Source organism: Lepidochelys olivacea, assembly GCF_965140295.1.
Source record: "Lepidochelys olivacea isolate rLepOli2 genome assembly, chromosome: 7".
Lineage (NCBI taxonomy): Eukaryota > Metazoa > Chordata > Testudines > Cheloniidae > Lepidochelys > Lepidochelys olivacea.
In genome coordinates this window covers 61,767,571-61,786,274 of record NC_140417.1, presented here as the reverse complement: position 1 = coordinate 61,786,274, position 18,704 = coordinate 61,767,571, and the positions used below count along the sequence as shown (strand labels likewise).

General features: G+C 45.7%; 2 protein-coding genes across 7 annotated transcripts in view; one reads left to right on the top strand and one right to left on the bottom strand.

The window, feature by feature from the left end:
• Positions 1 to 17,119, bottom strand: part of ADK (adenosine kinase) — a 549,228-nt gene extending 532,109 nt beyond the window's left edge. For 3 of the 4 annotated variants that reach the window (XM_084634813.1, XM_084634817.1, XM_084634815.1), the window contains exon 1: positions 16,988 to 17,119. In XM_084634813.1, the coding sequence (XP_084490939.1) occupies positions 16,988 to 17,049 (62 nt within the window). In that variant the 5' untranslated portion in view covers positions 17,050 to 17,119. The remainder of the gene's footprint in view (positions 1 to 16,987) is intronic. The other variant, XM_084634816.1, reaches the window with a different exon arrangement.
• Positions 17,048 to 18,704, top strand: part of AP3M1 (adaptor related protein complex 3 subunit mu 1) — a gene marked incomplete at its 5' end in the record, with an annotated part of 45,025 nt that continues 43,368 nt past the window's right edge. Inside the window, one exon of one of the 3 annotated variants that reach the window (XM_084634810.1) lies at positions 17,048 to 17,194. In XM_084634810.1, coding sequence (XP_084490936.1) covers positions 17,048 to 17,194 — 147 coding nt within the window. Of the gene's footprint in view, positions 17,207 to 17,491; positions 17,599 to 18,704 lie in introns of those variants that run through there. The other 2 variants (XM_084634809.1, XM_084634811.1) reach the window with 2 other exon arrangements.

Here is an 18,704-nt window from a genome sequence, read left to right as displayed (position 1 = left end):
TTTGCTGAAAAAAGTGTACACAATTTTTTCACCTAGCTCTATTCTCAATTTTCATAGTTTGTCTCTTTATCTAGGATTAAAACAAACAAATAAAAATGCAAACTTTGATCTTACAGAAAAATAACCCACAACATTTATATAGGATACTATGGTGATGAGGGTCAAGTAAGTATCAGTCTCCAAAGTCCTAACCCTATAAAGACACACACACACACAGCTTTACACACACACACACACACACACACACACACACACACACACACACACACACACACAGAGTGTGTACTCAGGGAGGCTATTCACATACATAAAGTTAAGCAAATGCACCACTTTCACAGAATGGGGACCTTCAGAAAGAATTTTCTTCATATAATCAGCTTGTTACTTGGTTGCATGCAGGCATAGGAGGAAAAAATATTTTTGAAGCATACCTAACCTGCATATCCTTATATCAACATTTGTAAAGATATGAATTACTCTGTATCAAAGTATCTAATTTATGGTTTTCATTAAAAAATCAAAATACGGAGGTGAGTTTTGTAGGGGATGCCTTATAATATTCATATACTCCAGTGAGGTTAATACTAATCAATTTCAACAGGATACTGTTTTCCTACACTTCTCTAGAAATGTCAGTTGCTTTTGTTAGCAATACATTCCCCAATCCTAGAATTGGAACCCCACAGCAGACCCTTACACATGGGCAGAGCAGGACCCTGGTGGGAAGGCTCCAAGGACAGTTGAAGATATCTGTGAACCATCGCTGTACAAGTGGACAAAAACCCCACAAACAGTTTGTTTCCTCCTCACCCCCCAGTAACTCAAATTCAATATCACAACCCTGAATCACAAGTTATCACTCTCCATAATACAGTTATGCACACTCTATAAGCAAATAATAAAAAACAGAGTAAACCAAAATTAAGCCCTAGATCCAACAGTTTCTTTTACACTCCCAACTTGTCCACATTGACTCTCCAACAATTTCCACACAAAAGGGGGAGGAGGAAATTCTCCCCCCCCCCTTTCCAGTTACCTTACAAGTTTATTTGTAGGTAAGATCAGCTGACCTGATTAGATGAGTAATGCTACCCAGCTGCCGTCCTTCTGTCCCAGACCAGTTGGATAGAAAGGAACTCACAAAAGACCTGGGAAGAATCCAATTGAATTTCAGAATTCATTATCAAACCTGCATATTTGCTGGGAACAGTGAACCCAGAGAGACAATGTAGACAATGAGGGGAAATACGGATGGTTATAGCCCAAGAGAGTTCTTTCCAGTGACCCCCAAAGTGCTTGTATACCCCTTCATACACTGCATGAAATGAATACATTATTTAAATAAACAACAAAATAAATAGGTCTCTGTTCCAATCTGATAATGGACAAGAATAAAAACTGCACTGGGTAATTTTTGTTCTGGCAACTCAGGCATGATTACTTCAAGTTTTGAGCAATGACATGTGGGGCCCTAACTACTAATTATAGAATTAAGTAACTGCATAAGGTGAAACAGATCCTTCATCATTATAATGCTGGCATTTTTCAGTTGGCCAGTCAACTAACTGCTTTGGAAGATATATATTTATGTCCCAACAGCAGCCAGGGGAAAGTTTGTTGCTCATATTCCCTCATAGAATGAAACCAAAGCACCTTTGTGCTCTGCTCATCTTTCTAAAGAGAGAGTTTTGTAAAATATTACTCCCTAAATTTCCACCTGTCAACAATATACTTATTGGTTTTATCTGTCTTTCAGGTTTGATCCATCTTTCAGGACCCAATATTGCAAGCTAATACATACAGTCACACATCTGCATAGAGCCACACTGAAGTCAGTTCCCATGTGGCCAATGAGAATACTCATATGAACAAAGTTATGCACCTGTTTACCTGTTTGCATAATTGGGCCCTACAAGGGGATCTGGGAAGAAAAAAGATGCACAGATCTGAGGGGGTGAAAACAAAGGACAGAAATAAAAGAGAGTAGGGTGAAATGAAAAAAGCAAGAGAAATGAAACAAAGTGAATTGCTCACTTCTAGATGGGAAATTTATTGGAGTTTATTTAAGATACCAATCTAGTTTACAGTTGAGTTTATTTGGATTGGTAGCTGAAAGAAGACACAATAAAACCTCTTCCCTAAAATTGTGCAATCTTTCTTTACTTGAAAGAAGTCTGGAAAGGGAATAATTTTAAAATGCATGAAATACTAGTAACTTAGCAAAGAAGCTAACTGTAAAATAACATTAATAAAAAAAACTTTGCATTTTTTTTAATACATCGATAAATAGACCAGGGCCCAAATTCAACTTTAATTATGAGCAACAACTCTTCCTAAAAACCATTAACGATTGTGTGCTTGATAACTTAGTCTAAGGAGAATAAGTTGCCTAATACTAATAGAGAAAGGAGGATACTGTGCTTTGTATTTTTAGTTTAAAACACCAACTGCCAAAATTCAATGCTTACCTATTCTGCATGTAGACAAATCAATTTCTTCAAACTGCCATCTACATCATGACCATCCAATTAATATAAGAGATGCAGAGCATCCACAGGAAAATGATAATGTAGCTGACAGGACTTTATAACAGGAAAAAATGGCATTTGCTAGAAAGAGCTCCCAAGGAAGTTGTTCATTTGCCTGTTCCGTATATACATATATAGAGAGAATTTTTTAGAGGAATTTTCAAATTATTTTATAATCTCAGCAATAATTTATGCAATGACATATATTGCAATTTATGCAATGACATAACATCTTCTGTATTAGCCTCTATCCCTATCCTTAAATAACCTACCGTTTTGTTTGCCCCCTTTTTTTTTTTAGATCACAGCTGTACAATGAACAGAGCTCTTCCTTGAGCTGTCCACAGTGATGTCCGCGTCCTTTCCCTGAGCTGGTAAAGTTAATTTAGAACCCAGTAAGGTGTATGAGTAGTTCACATTTTTCCCACCCATGCAAACTACTTTACATTTATCAACACTGAGTTTAATTTGCCATGCCATCATGCTGCCCATTCACCTAGCTTGGTTAGGTCTTTCTGAAGTTCCTCACAGTCCTCTGTAGACTTGGCTAACCTACACAATTTTGTGTCATCTGCACATTTTACCATCTCACTGCTCAGTCCTTTTTCCAGATCACTGATAAATATATTAAGCTACACTGGTCCTACAATAGAATCATGTGGCACCACACCATTAACTTTCTGCCATGATGGCAATGGACCGACCATTTATTTGTTTTCTGTTTCCTAGCCAATTTTTGATCCCTGACAATATTTTACCTCTCACCCTATGACTACTGTGTTTCTTTTAGTAATCTGATATGGAGGAGCTTAGTCAAAGATCAGACGACTGGAGAGTCTAAACAAATAATGTCATCCATTTTTGGGTATCAGCTAGTTACTGACAAGTTCAAAGCATTCTAAAGTTTAGTGAGGCATAATTTTCCTTTGCAGCAACCATTCTGGTTAGAGCCTAAATACTGCTAAATACAGGTTTCAGAGTAACAGCCGTGTTAGTAAGTATGCATCCGATGAAGTGAGCTGTAGCTCACGAAAGCTTATGCTCAAATAAATTGGTTAGTCTCTAAGGTGCCACAAGTACTCCTTTTCTTTTTGCTAAATTACAGTTTTTGTTTGTTGAGTTTTTTCTATAAACTCTCCTCCCTCCCCTCACCCCGAAAAAGACAACTTAAATCATCATCCATCACAGGCTCCGGGTATCCTGAAACCAATTAAAAGCACAATGTAAAAAACAACAAAAAAACCAACCACCACCCCAAAAATAAAACAAAAACAAACAAGCAGTTATTTTCTTCTCCCCATCTCCTACAAAACACTCCTCAGTCAGAAGACCTATTAAAACTCCAATCCTACACAGCCATTCCAGACCCAACTAAGAATCACAATGGCAGCAGTATGTCACAGGGAGAGAGTCTCTCAAGTAGGTCCCAGATCATTTAAGACTTTATTATGTCATAAACAATGCCTTTTACACACTGCTGAGAAGTCAATTGGCACCCAGTGGAGATCTCAGGGCAAAAATGCAATATCCTTATCACAAGATACTGTGTGGGCATGGCTCCACTTACGAATTAGAGCACTTTAAAGCAGTCCAGTGTGCTCTAACTCATGACGCGTCCACACTAGCAAGGCACGTAAAGCGCTCTGACTCCGCGGCTAGAGCACTCCTCTTACTCCACTTCGACAAGTGAAATGATGTTTGATGCACCCCCGCTGGAGCACCGCGGCGCCAGTGTGGACGCCCTGGTACGTTAATCCGTTCTGATCGGCCTCCAGAAGTGTCCCACAATGCCTGTTCTAGCCACTCTGGCCATCACTTTGAACTCTACTGCCTTGCCCTTAGGTGACCAACCATCAGACCCGCCCTTTAAATTCTCTGGGAATTTTGAAAATCCCCTTCCTGTTTACTCAGCAAGGCGTGGAGTGCTCTCAGCGAATCTTTCCAGGTGACCATGCCTCCACGTGCCAGGTGATCCCCAGTATGGAGCAATGGCAAAGTGCTGGACCTCATCAGTGTTTGGGGGGAGGAAGCTGTCCAGTCCTAGCTGCACTCCAGCCGTAGGAATTACAACACCTTCAAGGGACATGATGGATATCATGGGACATGATAGAAAGGGGCCATGACCAAGACACTCTCCAGTGCAGGGTTAAAGTGAAGGTGCTGCGGAATGCCTACCGCAAAGCCCGTGAGGCAAACAGCCACTCTGGTCCTGCCCCCACGACCTGCCATTTTTACAAAGAGCTGGACACAATACTTGGGGGCGACCCCACCTCCACTCTGAGTACCACCATGGACACTTCAGAGCACAGTCCAAAAAGGGCAGGAGGAGGAGGCGGAAAGCAGAAGCGAGGGTGCTGAGGAGGAGAAAGACACCACAGCATCCCTAGATGCATGCGGACAAGGAGCTGTTCTCAAGCCAGGAGGAAGGTAGCCAGTCGCGGCAGATGATGCTTGGGGAAGGACAAACACCAGAGGAGGTTCCCAGTAAGCAGCTTTTATTTGGGGAAGTAAGTTATTCGGTGCAGGCTCTTGGGGCAAGGAGGGTTAAGGCTGCATGGATGCCTCGATGCAGAATAGGGGGTTGATGTGCTCTCTCACATCATGGTAATTGGCCTCAGTAATCTCTTCAAAGGTCTCATCCAGAACTTGGGCAATGTGCTTGTGCAGGTTTCATGGGAGAGCCACTGTGGTCCTTGTCCCAGTCAGGCTAACATGTCCGTGCCACTGTGCCATGACGGGCAGGGGGAACCATTGCTGCACACAGGCAAGCTACATATGGATGGGCCAGGACAGAAGCCGCACTGTAGTAGAAGACCCTCCCTTGCTTCCCAGGTCACCCTCAGCAGCGAGATATATTCCAGGATGAACTCCTGTGGAAAATGTGGGGACAGTGTTCAGAAAAGGGCCCCCCTTGCAGCTGTTGGCTCTCTCCAAGGCACAGAAGCCCATAGGACAGTACAGCTATGAAAGAATCAGTCCCCCTTCACCCTGTGCTTACTCACCATTTTGGGGCTCCTGTGGGTTATGTGCACTTGCTTTGGGACGGGCAAATTATGCTATTGTGTAGACTGTGCTTGCCCTTAAGTACGGGGGAATCATTCCTCTCTCTGTTGTGAACAATTCTGCCTCTGTTAAGTGTAGCATTTTGCCTTTACAGATGCAACCCTGAGATCCCAGCCATCCATGTTATCACTGGCCGAGAGGCTGCAAAGAATCAGGAAGAGGCCATGTAGAAGCAAAGAGGACATGCTGCATGAAGTCATGCAGCACTCCCTTCATGAAAATCAAAAAGCGCAGGAGTGGCGGGAGAGTGAAAAGAGGGTCTGCCAGCAGAATGTGGATTGCCGGCACCAAAGCACAGAGCGGCTGCTAAGCATCATGGAGCGCCAAGCCGACTCCATCTAGGTGCTCACAGCCATGCAGGCGGAGCACTACCGCACCCTCCTCCCCCGCAGCCCTTGTCCCAAAACTCTTTCCCTTGTGCCCCCATGTTACCTCCAACCCACTTTCCCCAACATCCGGGTTCTTATCAGCACCAGCTGCCTCCAACACCTGTAGCTTCACCACCCAGCCCTGAAAACTACGACCCTTACCCACTGCACTTATCCCCCATCACCATGCATTTTACCCAGCCTGAAGTGCAGCACTCATTGCACAGCACTCCAAACAGGAAGGCTGAGTATGATAACAGGACAGACGCAAACCTGTAATTGTTTCGTTTCCCACCCCACCCCCTTGCCCTTTGTGTTTCCCAAGCAGTTCTGTTTCTTTTCAAAAAATGAATTTTCTTTTCATTAAATGGATGTTTTTGCTTTGAAAACATTCTTTATTATTGCATAAAGTAAACGATACCTTAGCCCAGGAAAGCAACAAGCACTGCAAGTCAGTGTATCATAAGTAGCAAACACACAATGTTCCTACTAACATTGAAACCACTGCACTTCACTCCCGTGCAGGGCACCAGACATTACTGGTGGCTTTCAGCCTCAAATTGCTCCCTCAAGGCATCCCTAATCCTTGCAGCCCTGCGCTGGGCCCCTCTAATAACCCTGCTCTCTGACTGTTCAAATTCAGCCTCCAGATGTTGAACCTCCAAGTTCCCTGCCTGAGTGAATCTTTCACCCTTCCCTTCACAAATGTTATGGAGGGTACGGCGCGCAGATATAACTGTAGGGATGCTGTTATCGGCCAGGTCCAGCTTCCCATACAGAGAGGCCAGTGGCTCTTTAAACGGCCAAAAGCACACTCCACAGTCATTCTGCACCGGCTCAGCCTTTAGTTGAACCACTCCTTGCTGCTGTCAATGCTCCCTGTGCAGGGTTTCATGAGCCACGGCATTAAAGGGTAAGCGGGGTCTCCAAGGATCACAATAGGCATTTCGACTTCCCCTACGGTGATCTTCTGGTCTGGGAAAAAAAGTCCCGGCTTGCAGCTTCCTGCACAGACCAGTGTTCTGAAAGATGCGTGCGTCATGCACCTTTCTGGGCCAGCCTGCGTTAATGTCAATGAAATGCCCATGGTGATCCACAAGCGCCTGGAGAACCATGGAGACATAGCCCTTCCAATTAACGTAGTCGGAGGCTAGGTGGGCTGGTGCCAGAATAGAAATATGCATGCCATCTATCGCCCCTCCGCATTTAGGGAAACCCATTCGTGCAAAGCCAACCACAATGTCATGCACGTTACCCGGTGTCACAGTTCTTCTGAGCAGGATGTGATTAATGGCCCTGCAAACTTGCATCAACACGATTCCAACGGTCAACTTCCCCACTCCAAACTGGTTAGCGACTGATCAGTAGCTGTCTGAAGTTGCCAGCTTCCAGATTGCAATAGCCACCCGCTTCTCCCTCATCAGGGCAGCTCTCAATCTCGTGTCCTTGCCCCTCAGGGTGGGGCAAGCTCCTCTCACAGTCCCATGAAAGCGGCTTTTCTCATCTGAAAGTTCTGCAGCCACTGCTCGTCATCCCAGACTTGCATGATGATGTGATCCCACCACCATCCCGAGCCCAAAAGCGCCGTTCCATAGCGGTGGGCATTTCCGTGAATGCCACACGCAATCTCATGTCGTATGCGTTACTTGCGTCGATATCATCGTCAGAGTCCTCACTGTCACTTTGGATCTGCCAAATGTGACGTGCTGGCAAGACTCATCAGCATATTCCTCAGCAGTTCAGGCTCCATTCCCGCAGACCGAAAGGAAAGATAGAGTGGGCAGTACAAAAACATTGAAAGATGGTGCCAATTGTGGACGGAAGCAGAGGGATTGCTAGGATACGAACCGATGCATCACGGGGCGTTGGGACAGAACCCAGAATGCCCCACACCCTTCCCATAAGCCACAGTGCCAGAATGGGAAGAGGTACTCTGTGGGATGGCTGCCCACAATGCACCGCTCCCAATGCCGCTGCAAGTGCCGCAAATGTGGACATGCCAGAGTGCTTGCAGCTGTCAGTGTGGACAGACTTCAGCACTTTCCCTACTGCGCTCTACAAAGGCTGGTTTAACTCAGAGCGCTCTACATCTGCAAATGTAGCCATGCCCTGTGTGTGTCAAGCAAGCTGCTGTTTTATGTAAATTAGGGCCTGGCTACACTTGCAGCTGTAGAGCACTGAGAGTTAAACCAGCCCTCGGAGACCGCAGCAGGGAAAGCACTGCAGTGTGTTCACACTGTCAGCTGCAAGTGCACTGGCATGGCCACATTTGCAGCAGTTGCAGCAGCATTGGGAGCGGTGCATTATGGGCAGCTATCCCGCAGAGCACCTCTTCCCATTCTGGCGCTGTCCTGTCCCAATGCCCCGTGATGCATCGCTTCGTATCCCAGGAATCCCTGTGCTTCCGTCCACATTTTCAGTCGAGTTACTCCTTAAGCTACAGTGACAGTGAGGAGTCCGAGGATGATGTTGATTCGCATAACGCTTACAACACTAGATTGCTTGTGTCATTCGTGGACATGCTCACCAGAGTGGATCGCCACTTTTGGGCTCGGGAAACCAGCAGCAAGAGTTGGGATCACATCATCATGGAAGTCTGGGATGACGACCAGTGGCTGCAGAACTTTCAGATGAGAAAAGCCACTTTCATGGGACTGTGTGATGAGCTCGCCCCCACCCTGGGGCACAAGGACACAAGATTGAGAGCTGCCCTGCCGGTGGAGAAGTGGGTGGCTATTGCAATCGGGATGCTGGCAACTCCAGACGGCTACCGATCAGTCGCTAACCAGGTAAAGGATGACTGATTGTTTCTCGGGGCCTCTCCTTCTGCCCCTCCACCCCCACGAACATGATACAGTTCTGTGGTGACCTAGAATCCTATTTTCGACGTCTCCGACTCAAGGAATATTTCCAAAATACCTCTGAACAGCATACTAATCCACAGAGGTCTCCCTACCAACACTACAGAAAGAGGGATTCTAGGTGGACTCCTCCTGAAGGTCGAAACAGCAGACTGGACTTCTACATAGAGTGCTTCCGCCGACGTGCACGGGCTGAAATTGTGGAAAAGCAGCATCACTTGCCCCATAACCTCAGCCATGCGGAACGCAATGCCATCCACAGCCTCAGAAACAACTCTGACATCATAATCAAAAAGGCTGACAAAGGAGGTGCTGTTGTCGTCATGAATAGGTCGGAATATGAACAAGAGGCTGCTCGGCAGCTCTCCAACACGAGTTTCTACAAGCCATTACCCTCTGATCCCACTGAGAGTTACCAAAAGCAACTACAGCATTTGCTCAAGAAACTTCCTGAAAAAGCACAAGATCAAATCCGCACAGACACACCCCTGGAACCCCGACCTGGGATATTCTATCTACTACCCAAGATCCATAAACCTGGAAATCCTGGGCGCCCCATCATCTCAGGCATTGGCACCCTGACAGCAGGATTGTCTGGCTATGTAGACTCCCTCCTCAGGCCCTATGCTACCAGCACTCCCAGCTACCTTCGAGACACCACTGACTTCCTGAGGAAACTACAATCCATCGGTGATCTTCCTGATAACACCATCCTGGCCACTATGGATGTAGAAGCCCTCTACACCAACATTCCACACAAAGATGGACTACAAGCCGTCAAGAACACTATCCCCGATAATGTCACGGCTAACCTGGTGGCTGAACTTTGTGACTTTGTCCTTACCCATAACTACTTCACATTTGGGGACAATGTATACCTTCAGATCAGCGGCACTGCTATGGGTACCCGCATGGCCCCACAGTATGCCAACATTTTTATGGCTGATTTAGAACAACGCTTCCTCAGCTCTCGTCCCCTAAAGCCCCTACTCTACTTGCGCTATATTGATGACATCTTCATCATCTGGACCCATGGAAAAGAAGCCCTTGAGGAATTCCACCATGATTTCAACAATTTCCATCCCACCACCAACCTCAGCCTGGTCCAGTCCACACAAGAGATCCACTTCCTGGACACTACAGTGCTAATAAACAATGGTCACATAAACACCACCCTATACCGGAAACCTACTGACCGCTATTCCTACCTGCATGCCTCCAGCTTTCACCCTGACCACACCAGACGATCCATCGTCTACAGCCAAGCTCTGCGATACAACCGCATTTGCTCCAACCCCTCAGACAGAGACAAACACCTACAAGATCTCTGTCAAGCTTTCTTACAACTACAATACCCACCTGCAGAAGTAAAGAAACAGATTGATAGAGCCAGAAGAGTTCCCAGAAGTTACCTACTACAGGACAGGCCTAACAAAGAAAATAACAGAACGCCACTAGCCGTCACCTTCAGCCCCCAACTAAAACCCCTCCAACGCATTATTAAGGATCTACAACCTATCCTAAAGGATGACCCAACACTCTCACAAATCTTGGGAGACAGGCCAGTCCTTGCCTACAGACAGCCCCGCAACCTGAAGCAAATACTCACCAACAACCACATACCACACAACAGAACCACTAACCCAGGAACTTATCCTTGCAACAAAGCCCGTTGCCAACTGTGCCCACATATCTATTCAGGGGACACCATCACAGGGCCTAATAACATCAGCCACACTATCAGAGGCTCGTTCACCTGCACATCCACCAATGTGATATATGCCATCATGTGCCAGCAATGCCCCTCTGCCATGTACATTGGTCAAACTGGACAGTCTCTACGTAAAAGAATAAATGGACACAAATCAGATGTCAAGAATTGTAACATTCATAAACCAGTCGGAGAACACTTCAATCTCTCTGGTCACGCGATCACAGACATGAAGGTCGCTATCTTAAAACAAAAAAACTTCAAATCCAGACTCCAGCGAGAAACTGCTGAATTGGAATTCATTTGCAAATTGGATACTATTAATTTAGGCTTAAATAGAGACTTGGAGTGGCTAAGTCATTATGCAAGGTAGCCTGTTTCCTCTTGTTTTTTCCTACCCCCCCCCCCAGATGTTCTGGTTTAACTTGGATTTTAACTTGAAGAGTGGTCAGTTTGGATGAGCTATTACCAGCAGGAGAGTGAGTTTGTGTGTGTATGGGGGTGGGGGGATGTGAGAACCTGGATTTATGCAGGAAATAGCCCAGCTTGATTGTCATGCACATTGTGTAAAGAGTTGTCACTTTGGATGGGCTATCACCAGCAGGAGAGTGAATTTGTGTGGGGGGGTGGAGGGTGAGAAAACCTGGATTTGTGCTGGAAATCACTTTAGATAAGCTATTACCAGCAGGACAGTGGGGTGGGAATAGGTATTGTTTCATATTCTCTGTGTATATATAAAGCCTGCTGCAGTTTCCACGATATGCATCTGAGGAAGTGAGCTGTAGCTCACGAAAGCTTATGCTCTAATAAATTGGTTAGTCTCTAAGGTGCCACAAGTCCTCCTTTTCTTTTCACAGCATACTGTCCTCTGCGGTTCTGTGCCTTGGAGAGAGCCAGCTGCTGTAGGGGGCCCCTATGCTCAACACTGTCCCCACATTTTCCACAGGAGTTCATCCTGGAATATATCTCGCTGCTGAGGGTGCCCTGAGAAGCAAGGGAGGATCTTCTATTACAATGTGGCTTCCACCCTGGCCCATACACAATTTGCCTGTGTGCAGGAATGGTCCCCCCACCTGTCACGGCACAGTGGTGCGGACATGTTAGCCTTACTGGGAGGAGAAGCACAGTAGCTCTGCCAAGGAACCTGCGCTAGCTTCTGCATGAGATCTTTGAAGTGATCACTGAGGCCGATTACCGCGATGTGAGAGAGCATATCAACGCGCTATTCGGCGTCTAGGCATGCATGCAGCCCTAACCCTCCTCGCCCCAAGAGCCCACACCAAACAACTTCCTTCCCAAAATAAAAGCTGCTTACCGGGCACCTCCTCTGCTGTTTGTCCTTGCCCAAGCACTGGCCGCTGCGACTGGCTACCTTCCTCCTGGCTTGAGAACAGCTCCTGGCTGCATGCATCTGGGGTTGCTGGGCTGTCTCCTTCCTCCTCAGCACCCTCGCTTCCGCTTTCCTCCTCCTACTACCTTGTTGAGCTGAGCTCTGAAGTGTCCATGTTGGTCTTCGGAGTAGAGGTGGGGTCCCCCCAAGTATTGTGTCCAGCTCTCTGTAGAAACGGCAGGTCGCGGGGGCAGCACTGGAGCGGCGGTTTGCCTCACAGGCTTTGTGGTAGGCATTCTGAGCTCCCTCTCTTTAACCCTGCACTACAATGCGTCCCGGTCATGGCCCCTTTCCATCATGTCCCTGGATATCTGCCCAAAGGAATCATAATTCCTACGGCTGGAGTGCAGCTGGGGACTGGACAGCTTTCTCCCCCCAAACACTGATGAGGTCCAGCACCTCGCCACTGCTCCGTACTGGGGATCACCTGGTGCATGGAGGCATGGTCACCTGGAAAGATTCACTGAGAGCACTCCACGCCTTGCTGAGTAAACAGGAAGGGGATTTTCAAAATTCCCAGAGATTTAAAGGGCGGGTCTGATGGTTGGTCACCTAAGGGCAAGGCAGTAGAGTTCAAAGTGATGACCAGAGTGGCTAGAACAGGCATTGTGCAACACTTCTGGAGGCCGATCAGAGCCCACTAACAGACCAGGGCGTCCACACTGGCGACGCGGTGCTCCAGCCATGGCACAGCAAGCGTTATACTTCTCATGGAGGTGGATTACCAGGAGCGCTCCAGCCGTGGAGTCTGAGCGCTCTACGTGCCTTGCCAGTGTGAACGTGTCATGAGTTAGGGCACCCAGGGCTACTTTAATGCACTCTAACTTGCAAGTGTAGCCATGCCCTAACTTCAGCTTCTGGTTCAGTTTAAGGTATAACCACCCCATATATAGCATGCAATAGTCAGGTCTATAGGCACCCTTTAATTGTAAACAATGAAACAACTATTATGAACTTTATATCTTGTTTTGGGACAGCATTAACGATGATCCACATTGTTTCTTTACATGGCTTATTCTGTAGTTATTTCTTTTTATATGTCTCTTGAATTAATTCTGTTTTGGAAATTAAGGATAGCAAAAATAATGACTGATAGTGACTGACTGAGGAGGGAGTTTTTATTTTAAGTTTTATTTTAAGTTTGATAGACAACAACTAACCACAGATGGATGTTAAAGGGGAGGTGAGGGAGCACCAGAGTCCAGAGAAAGCACCATTTGGGGGAAAAAAAAAACCAACATTCCTTTTGAGCTTCCCACTTGATAGTGGCCTTGGACCATGCTGGGAGAGGTTTCCATCTTTCCTGCTGACCTCCAGCTAGTAGCTGCCTGGTAAATTTTCAACCCTTCTTGGTTCTGTGTTACATCCTTTGATTCTCAGTCACAACAGATTGCCCCCTCAGTTTTTTTAATATATTTTATTACTGAAGTGTTGGATTACACGTGGATTACACGTTCATTTTAAAATATAAGTGTATCTACTTTAACTTTTTAGGCAGAACTTGATCTGATTAAGATGCAGTTCGCTGTGTTTGGCTATATGAGCAGAGTGTTGGATTCCTGCTCTCTCTTCATGCTAAGAACTATTTTAAGGACACTGGCATTAACTGTAGTTTTTTTTTAATACAAATTTATATTTTTGCTTCTAATAATATTTTATTTGCTTGGTTTTGGTGGTTTTCTTGTTGGTTTTGGTTTTTGCAGTGCAGATATTTTTTCCTCTTCCATTATCCACAATTGTCAACATCACCTATTATTAGACTTCAAACAGTCATTCATCTGCCAAAAAAACAAATCACTGAAATACACCGATTTCTGCACTGACAAAAAAAATGCCAAGCTTAATTTAGGAGGAATAGTTAATCTGTGACTTTTTATCATGACTGTTCTCATCCCAGTGTTAAAAGTACCTTTGCTTAATGCTGCATTTTTAAAAAAAGGATTAGTTACCATTGGACTCTAAGCCCCTTCTGTCAAACCATGTTTCAAATTGTTTATTGCTTTATGATGTTCACTTATGCAATACTGTAACCAGATCAAATTCCAAGATGATTGTATTCATATGTGGTTATCTACATGCTCCTGTTTTGAACATGCTTCCTGCTTTGAACTAATTTGTTCACCTGCACATCTACCAATGTGATATGTCATGTGCCAGCACTGCCCCTCCGCCATGTACATTGGCCAAACCGGACAGTCTCTACGCAAAAGAATAAATGGACACAAATCAGATATCAAGAACTGTAACATTCAAAAACCAGTAAGAGAGCACCTCAATTTCCCTGGACACTCAATAACAGACTTAAAAGTCACCATTCTTCAACAAAAAACTTCAAAAACAGACTTCAACAAGAAACTGTGGAACTAGAATTAATTTGCAAACTTGACACCATCAAATTAGGCCTGAATAAAGACTGGGAGTGGTGGGGTCACTACAAAAAATAATTTTACCTCTGTTGATATTCACCCCTTCTTGTCAACTATTGGGAATGGGTCACATCCAGCATGACTGAATTGGCCTCCTTAGCACTGACTCTCCACGTGGTAAGGCAACTCCCATCTTTTCATGTGCTGTATATTTATACCTGCTTACTGTATTTTCCACTCCCTGCATCTGATGAAGTGGGTTATAGCCCACGAAAGCTTATGCCCAAATAAATGCATTAGTCTCTAAGGTGCCACAAGGACTCCTTGTTGTTTTTAAACTGAGACAGACTAACACGGCTACCCCTCTGAAACCTGTCATTTTCCCTCAGGTAGAATCATAGAATATCAGGGTTGGAAGGGACCTCAGGAGCTCATCTAGTCCAACCCCCTGCTCAAAGCAGGACAAATCCCCAACTAAATCACCCCAGCCAGGGCTCTGTCAAACCTGACCTTAAAAACTTCTAAGGAAGGAGATTCCACCACCTCCCTAGGTGAAACACTGGAATGTGTTACGACCCTCCTAGTGAAAAAGTTTTTCCTAATATCCAACCTAAACCTCTCCCACTGCAACTTGAGACCATTACTCCTCGTTCTGTCATCAGCTACCACTGAGAACAGTCTAGATCCATCCTCTTTGGAACCCCCTTTCAGGTAGTTGAAAGCAGCTATCAAATCCCCCCTCATTTCTTCTCTTCTGCAGACTAAACAATCCCAGTTCCCTCAGCCTCTCCTTATAAGTTATGTGTTCCAGTCCCCTAATCATTTTTGTTGCCCTCCACTGGACTCTTTCCAATTTTTCCACATCCTTCTTGTAGTGTGGGGCCCAAAACTGGACACAGTACTCCAGATGAGGCCTCACCAATGTCAAATAGAGGGGAACGATCACGTCCCTCGATCTGCTGGCAATGACCCTACTTATACATCCCAAAATGCCATTGGCCTTCTTGGCAACAAGGCTACACTGTTGACTCGTATCCAGCTTCTCGTCCACTGTAACCCCTAGGTCCTTTTCTACAGAACTGCTGCCGAGCCATTCAGTCCCTAGTCTGTAGCAGTGCATGGGATTCTTCCGTCCTAAGTGCAGGACTCTGCACTTGTCCCTGTTGAACCTCCTCAGATTTCTTTTGGCCCAATCCTCTAATTTGTCTAGGGCCCTCTGTATCCTATCCCTACCCTCCAGTGTATCTACCACTCCTCCCAGTTTAGTGTCATCTGCAAACTTGCTGAGGGTGCAATCCACACCATCCTCCAGATCATTTATGAAGATACTGAACAAAACCGGCCTGAGGACCAACCCTTGGGGCACTCCACTTGATACCTCCCCACACAGCTGTGAGGAAGTTACCTCCGCTCAGAGGCTTAATAGTAGCACTCTCCTTCCTGGCACCCAGCAGCTGTGTCCTTATCAGTCATTGAATGAACTAGCAGGAACTGGCATTTTCCTCTCCACTGCAGCTCCTACTGTCAACTTCCTCAAGAGGACACTATTTCTTTCACTGCTGTCTGCTGGATTCTTAGTACTCTTTGATCTGCACTTTGCAACCATCCCATTTTCCCCCATTCCAAATACTGATTGGCCTGAAATGATAGGAAGAACCTAGGTGCCCTTACTAAGTGCCTAGGTACTCATGCCTAAAGCGTGTCATGGACGGACATCATCTGGTTCTATATAAAATCCGGTTACACGTGACAGAAAGAAAGTGTAACGATCCTCTTCCCCCTCATGGCACATGACACAGACTTTCTATTCTCCGCCAAATGCATGGAGTTCGGAGCAAGACTGCAGGCACCATGTATGATACAACCACGTGTAGGAAAAGATATTGCAAACCCACAACTCCTGTGTACCGAAAGATAAACCCGACTGCTTAAAACAAAGTTCTCATTGTTCTTTATGCTGCGATTTTCAACTCACTGACATTTGTCTCCTGGATTGGAATACTTTATGCAATGGCGATAAAATGAAGGACTTGGGGGGCTTGGCAGAAACACCCTCCCCCCGATAGCAACCTAAACAATCCAGCAACATACCGGTACCTACTCACAGGGGGAGGAAAAGAATTAAATATTCTACCAGCAACACATTAACTACTGAACCCTCCTCCCTGGGACGATCTCAACATAACCCTAGGTTAGTGTCAAGAGTACGCCGGTCCGCAGCCACAGGTAACGGGTGTAATTAAAGAATCTTAGAAAAACATACAAATCCTATAACGACATATTCAACCGTTACAAACTACCTCAGGGTTAGAGTGCCTGTGCTGGATATACTGCATTTTCTAGAAAGCAACCCAGGAACTGACAACGTGCGCCGGCTGTGGAGAAGCCGGTAACTGTACTACGCACAAACACATTAAATTGTTTGATTGTATTGTCGCACAGAGGCTGCCCAAGTACCCCCAGCTACACGGTAACACAATAGCCGTTCTGTTCTACGGGGTCTGTGCACCCCTGCTGGGGGTGACTTTCAGGCTGCACTTTAGTTGAGCAGCACGTGTTAACCTTTAGCCGGGGCAGAGTGAGATTGACAAAAGAACCCTTTAATAGCAAACACTCCCTGCTGCCCGTTTTCATGCACGCTCTCGGGGTGACGCTGACGTTCATTCTCGCTCGCTCGCTCGCTCTCTTTTTATTTGTTACCTAAGTTGGTTTTGTTCCAGCTTGGGCTTCTTGGCTTGTGGTTCCTCCGCTGCCATCTTCATGCTCAGTGTACCCAGCAGGCGCGCAGCCCCGGCCTCGTCACGATCCCCTTGTAGCCGCGGCTCAGCTTCCAACCCGGGCAACAAGCAGCCAGCAGCAGCGGGGCGCGGAGCTGAGTGGGCTACAGAGCGCCTGATTCAAGAATTGGTCAGGAGCGGGGTACCCACTTTTAAAATAACGTGGCAATTGCTGGATCAGTGCAACAGCCTTTATTGCTGGAGAATCATATCGCCTTGGGCATCTGATACAAATCCCCTCCTTCTTTGTAATGCAAATAATGACCAGGCTTAAATTAACTGGCCACCGAGGTCAGATGCCCATGCACGGCTTGCCAAACTCAAAGCGGCTCCAGCGTGGCGAGATTTCTTGCAGATTCACAGGCGATTCAAACATACAGTCTTGCACGGATGAAGGCAGTCGCATAGGCGGCTGTGCGTGCGTCTGGGGGAGGAGGCATGGGCTGTGGGGGGTCCTCGCAGCCATATTTGCCACTGTTTCTGGGCGAGCGGGGTCCTTGTTCTGAGTGGGAGCGGTGGCTCGGGGAGCGGCAGGTGAATATGTCTTAGCCCCGGAATTCGGGGGCGGAAAGTCTACTGTCCTGGCCGGGTTTTTTAAAGTTAAAATGTTATTGTGATAGCTGGAGGAGCTGATACTTTTGGAAAAGAGATTGATGGCTCTTTGTTCCGCATACATTTGTGCGACCGTGAAAGTCCCAGGCACTCATCCCACTCCTGTTCCTCAGAATTTATTACTTTTATGTTGGTTAATGTTTGCGAAGTGCATGAAGTGCTAAGAATTTGTGTTAACAGAATCGTGGCTGTCGTCCAGCCAAATAAGGAGTGCTGAGGTGGCGGGTTTTTTTGTGGGAAGAGAGAGTTCGGGAGAAATCGAAGGGGTATTACGTTGTGTGTGTGTCAGTTTCTAGTTCTTCCATTCTTGCTCGGTAATAGTTTCTGTCTGGTTAAATTCATTTTAATGAAAAATTCTTAAAAACCCAAAGTCTGACAGAGACCCAGTTAAGTTTCACAAAGCAACTCCTTTAACTTTACAAAATTTAAAATACATTTCAGTTAATGTAACTGTTCCGGTCTCCCCGCCATAAATTGTGCTGTAATGAGATCTAATATCTGATTCTGTTTTAATTTGCTATGTACTGAGCCTTTGGTTTTCAGATTGGATTTTACTCATAAGAACTATCTTTGCTACTGTACTGATTTAGCTTTGGATCTTGGAAGCTTTCTTTGCTGTAAGAGAAAATGAGTTGTTACTGTCCTAATACGTCTCAGCTCTTCTACTTCAATCATTGTATGAAACCTCTTCCCCCAAGAATAGGCTTGTTTCAGAGTTTAACTGTGATATAATTTTTATCATATTCAGGTTCTCATTTATTATAGATTTTAAAAACTATGAGAATAGGAGTATGTGTATATATACACATTCACACTCTAAATTTGGGGTTAATTTTCTTAACATACTGTAAATTCAGAATCTCTGATTTTAACAACTAAGTTAGAAATAAAAACACTAGACTTGTGTGGGACAGAAGTACATTTTGGTTTGCACTGTGTGCTTAAAAGTTCATTTGAGAGTTATGTGGAGTGTTTTGTTTTTATTGTCTGAACTGAGAAATAAATGCATAGAAAAGCAAATTCTAACT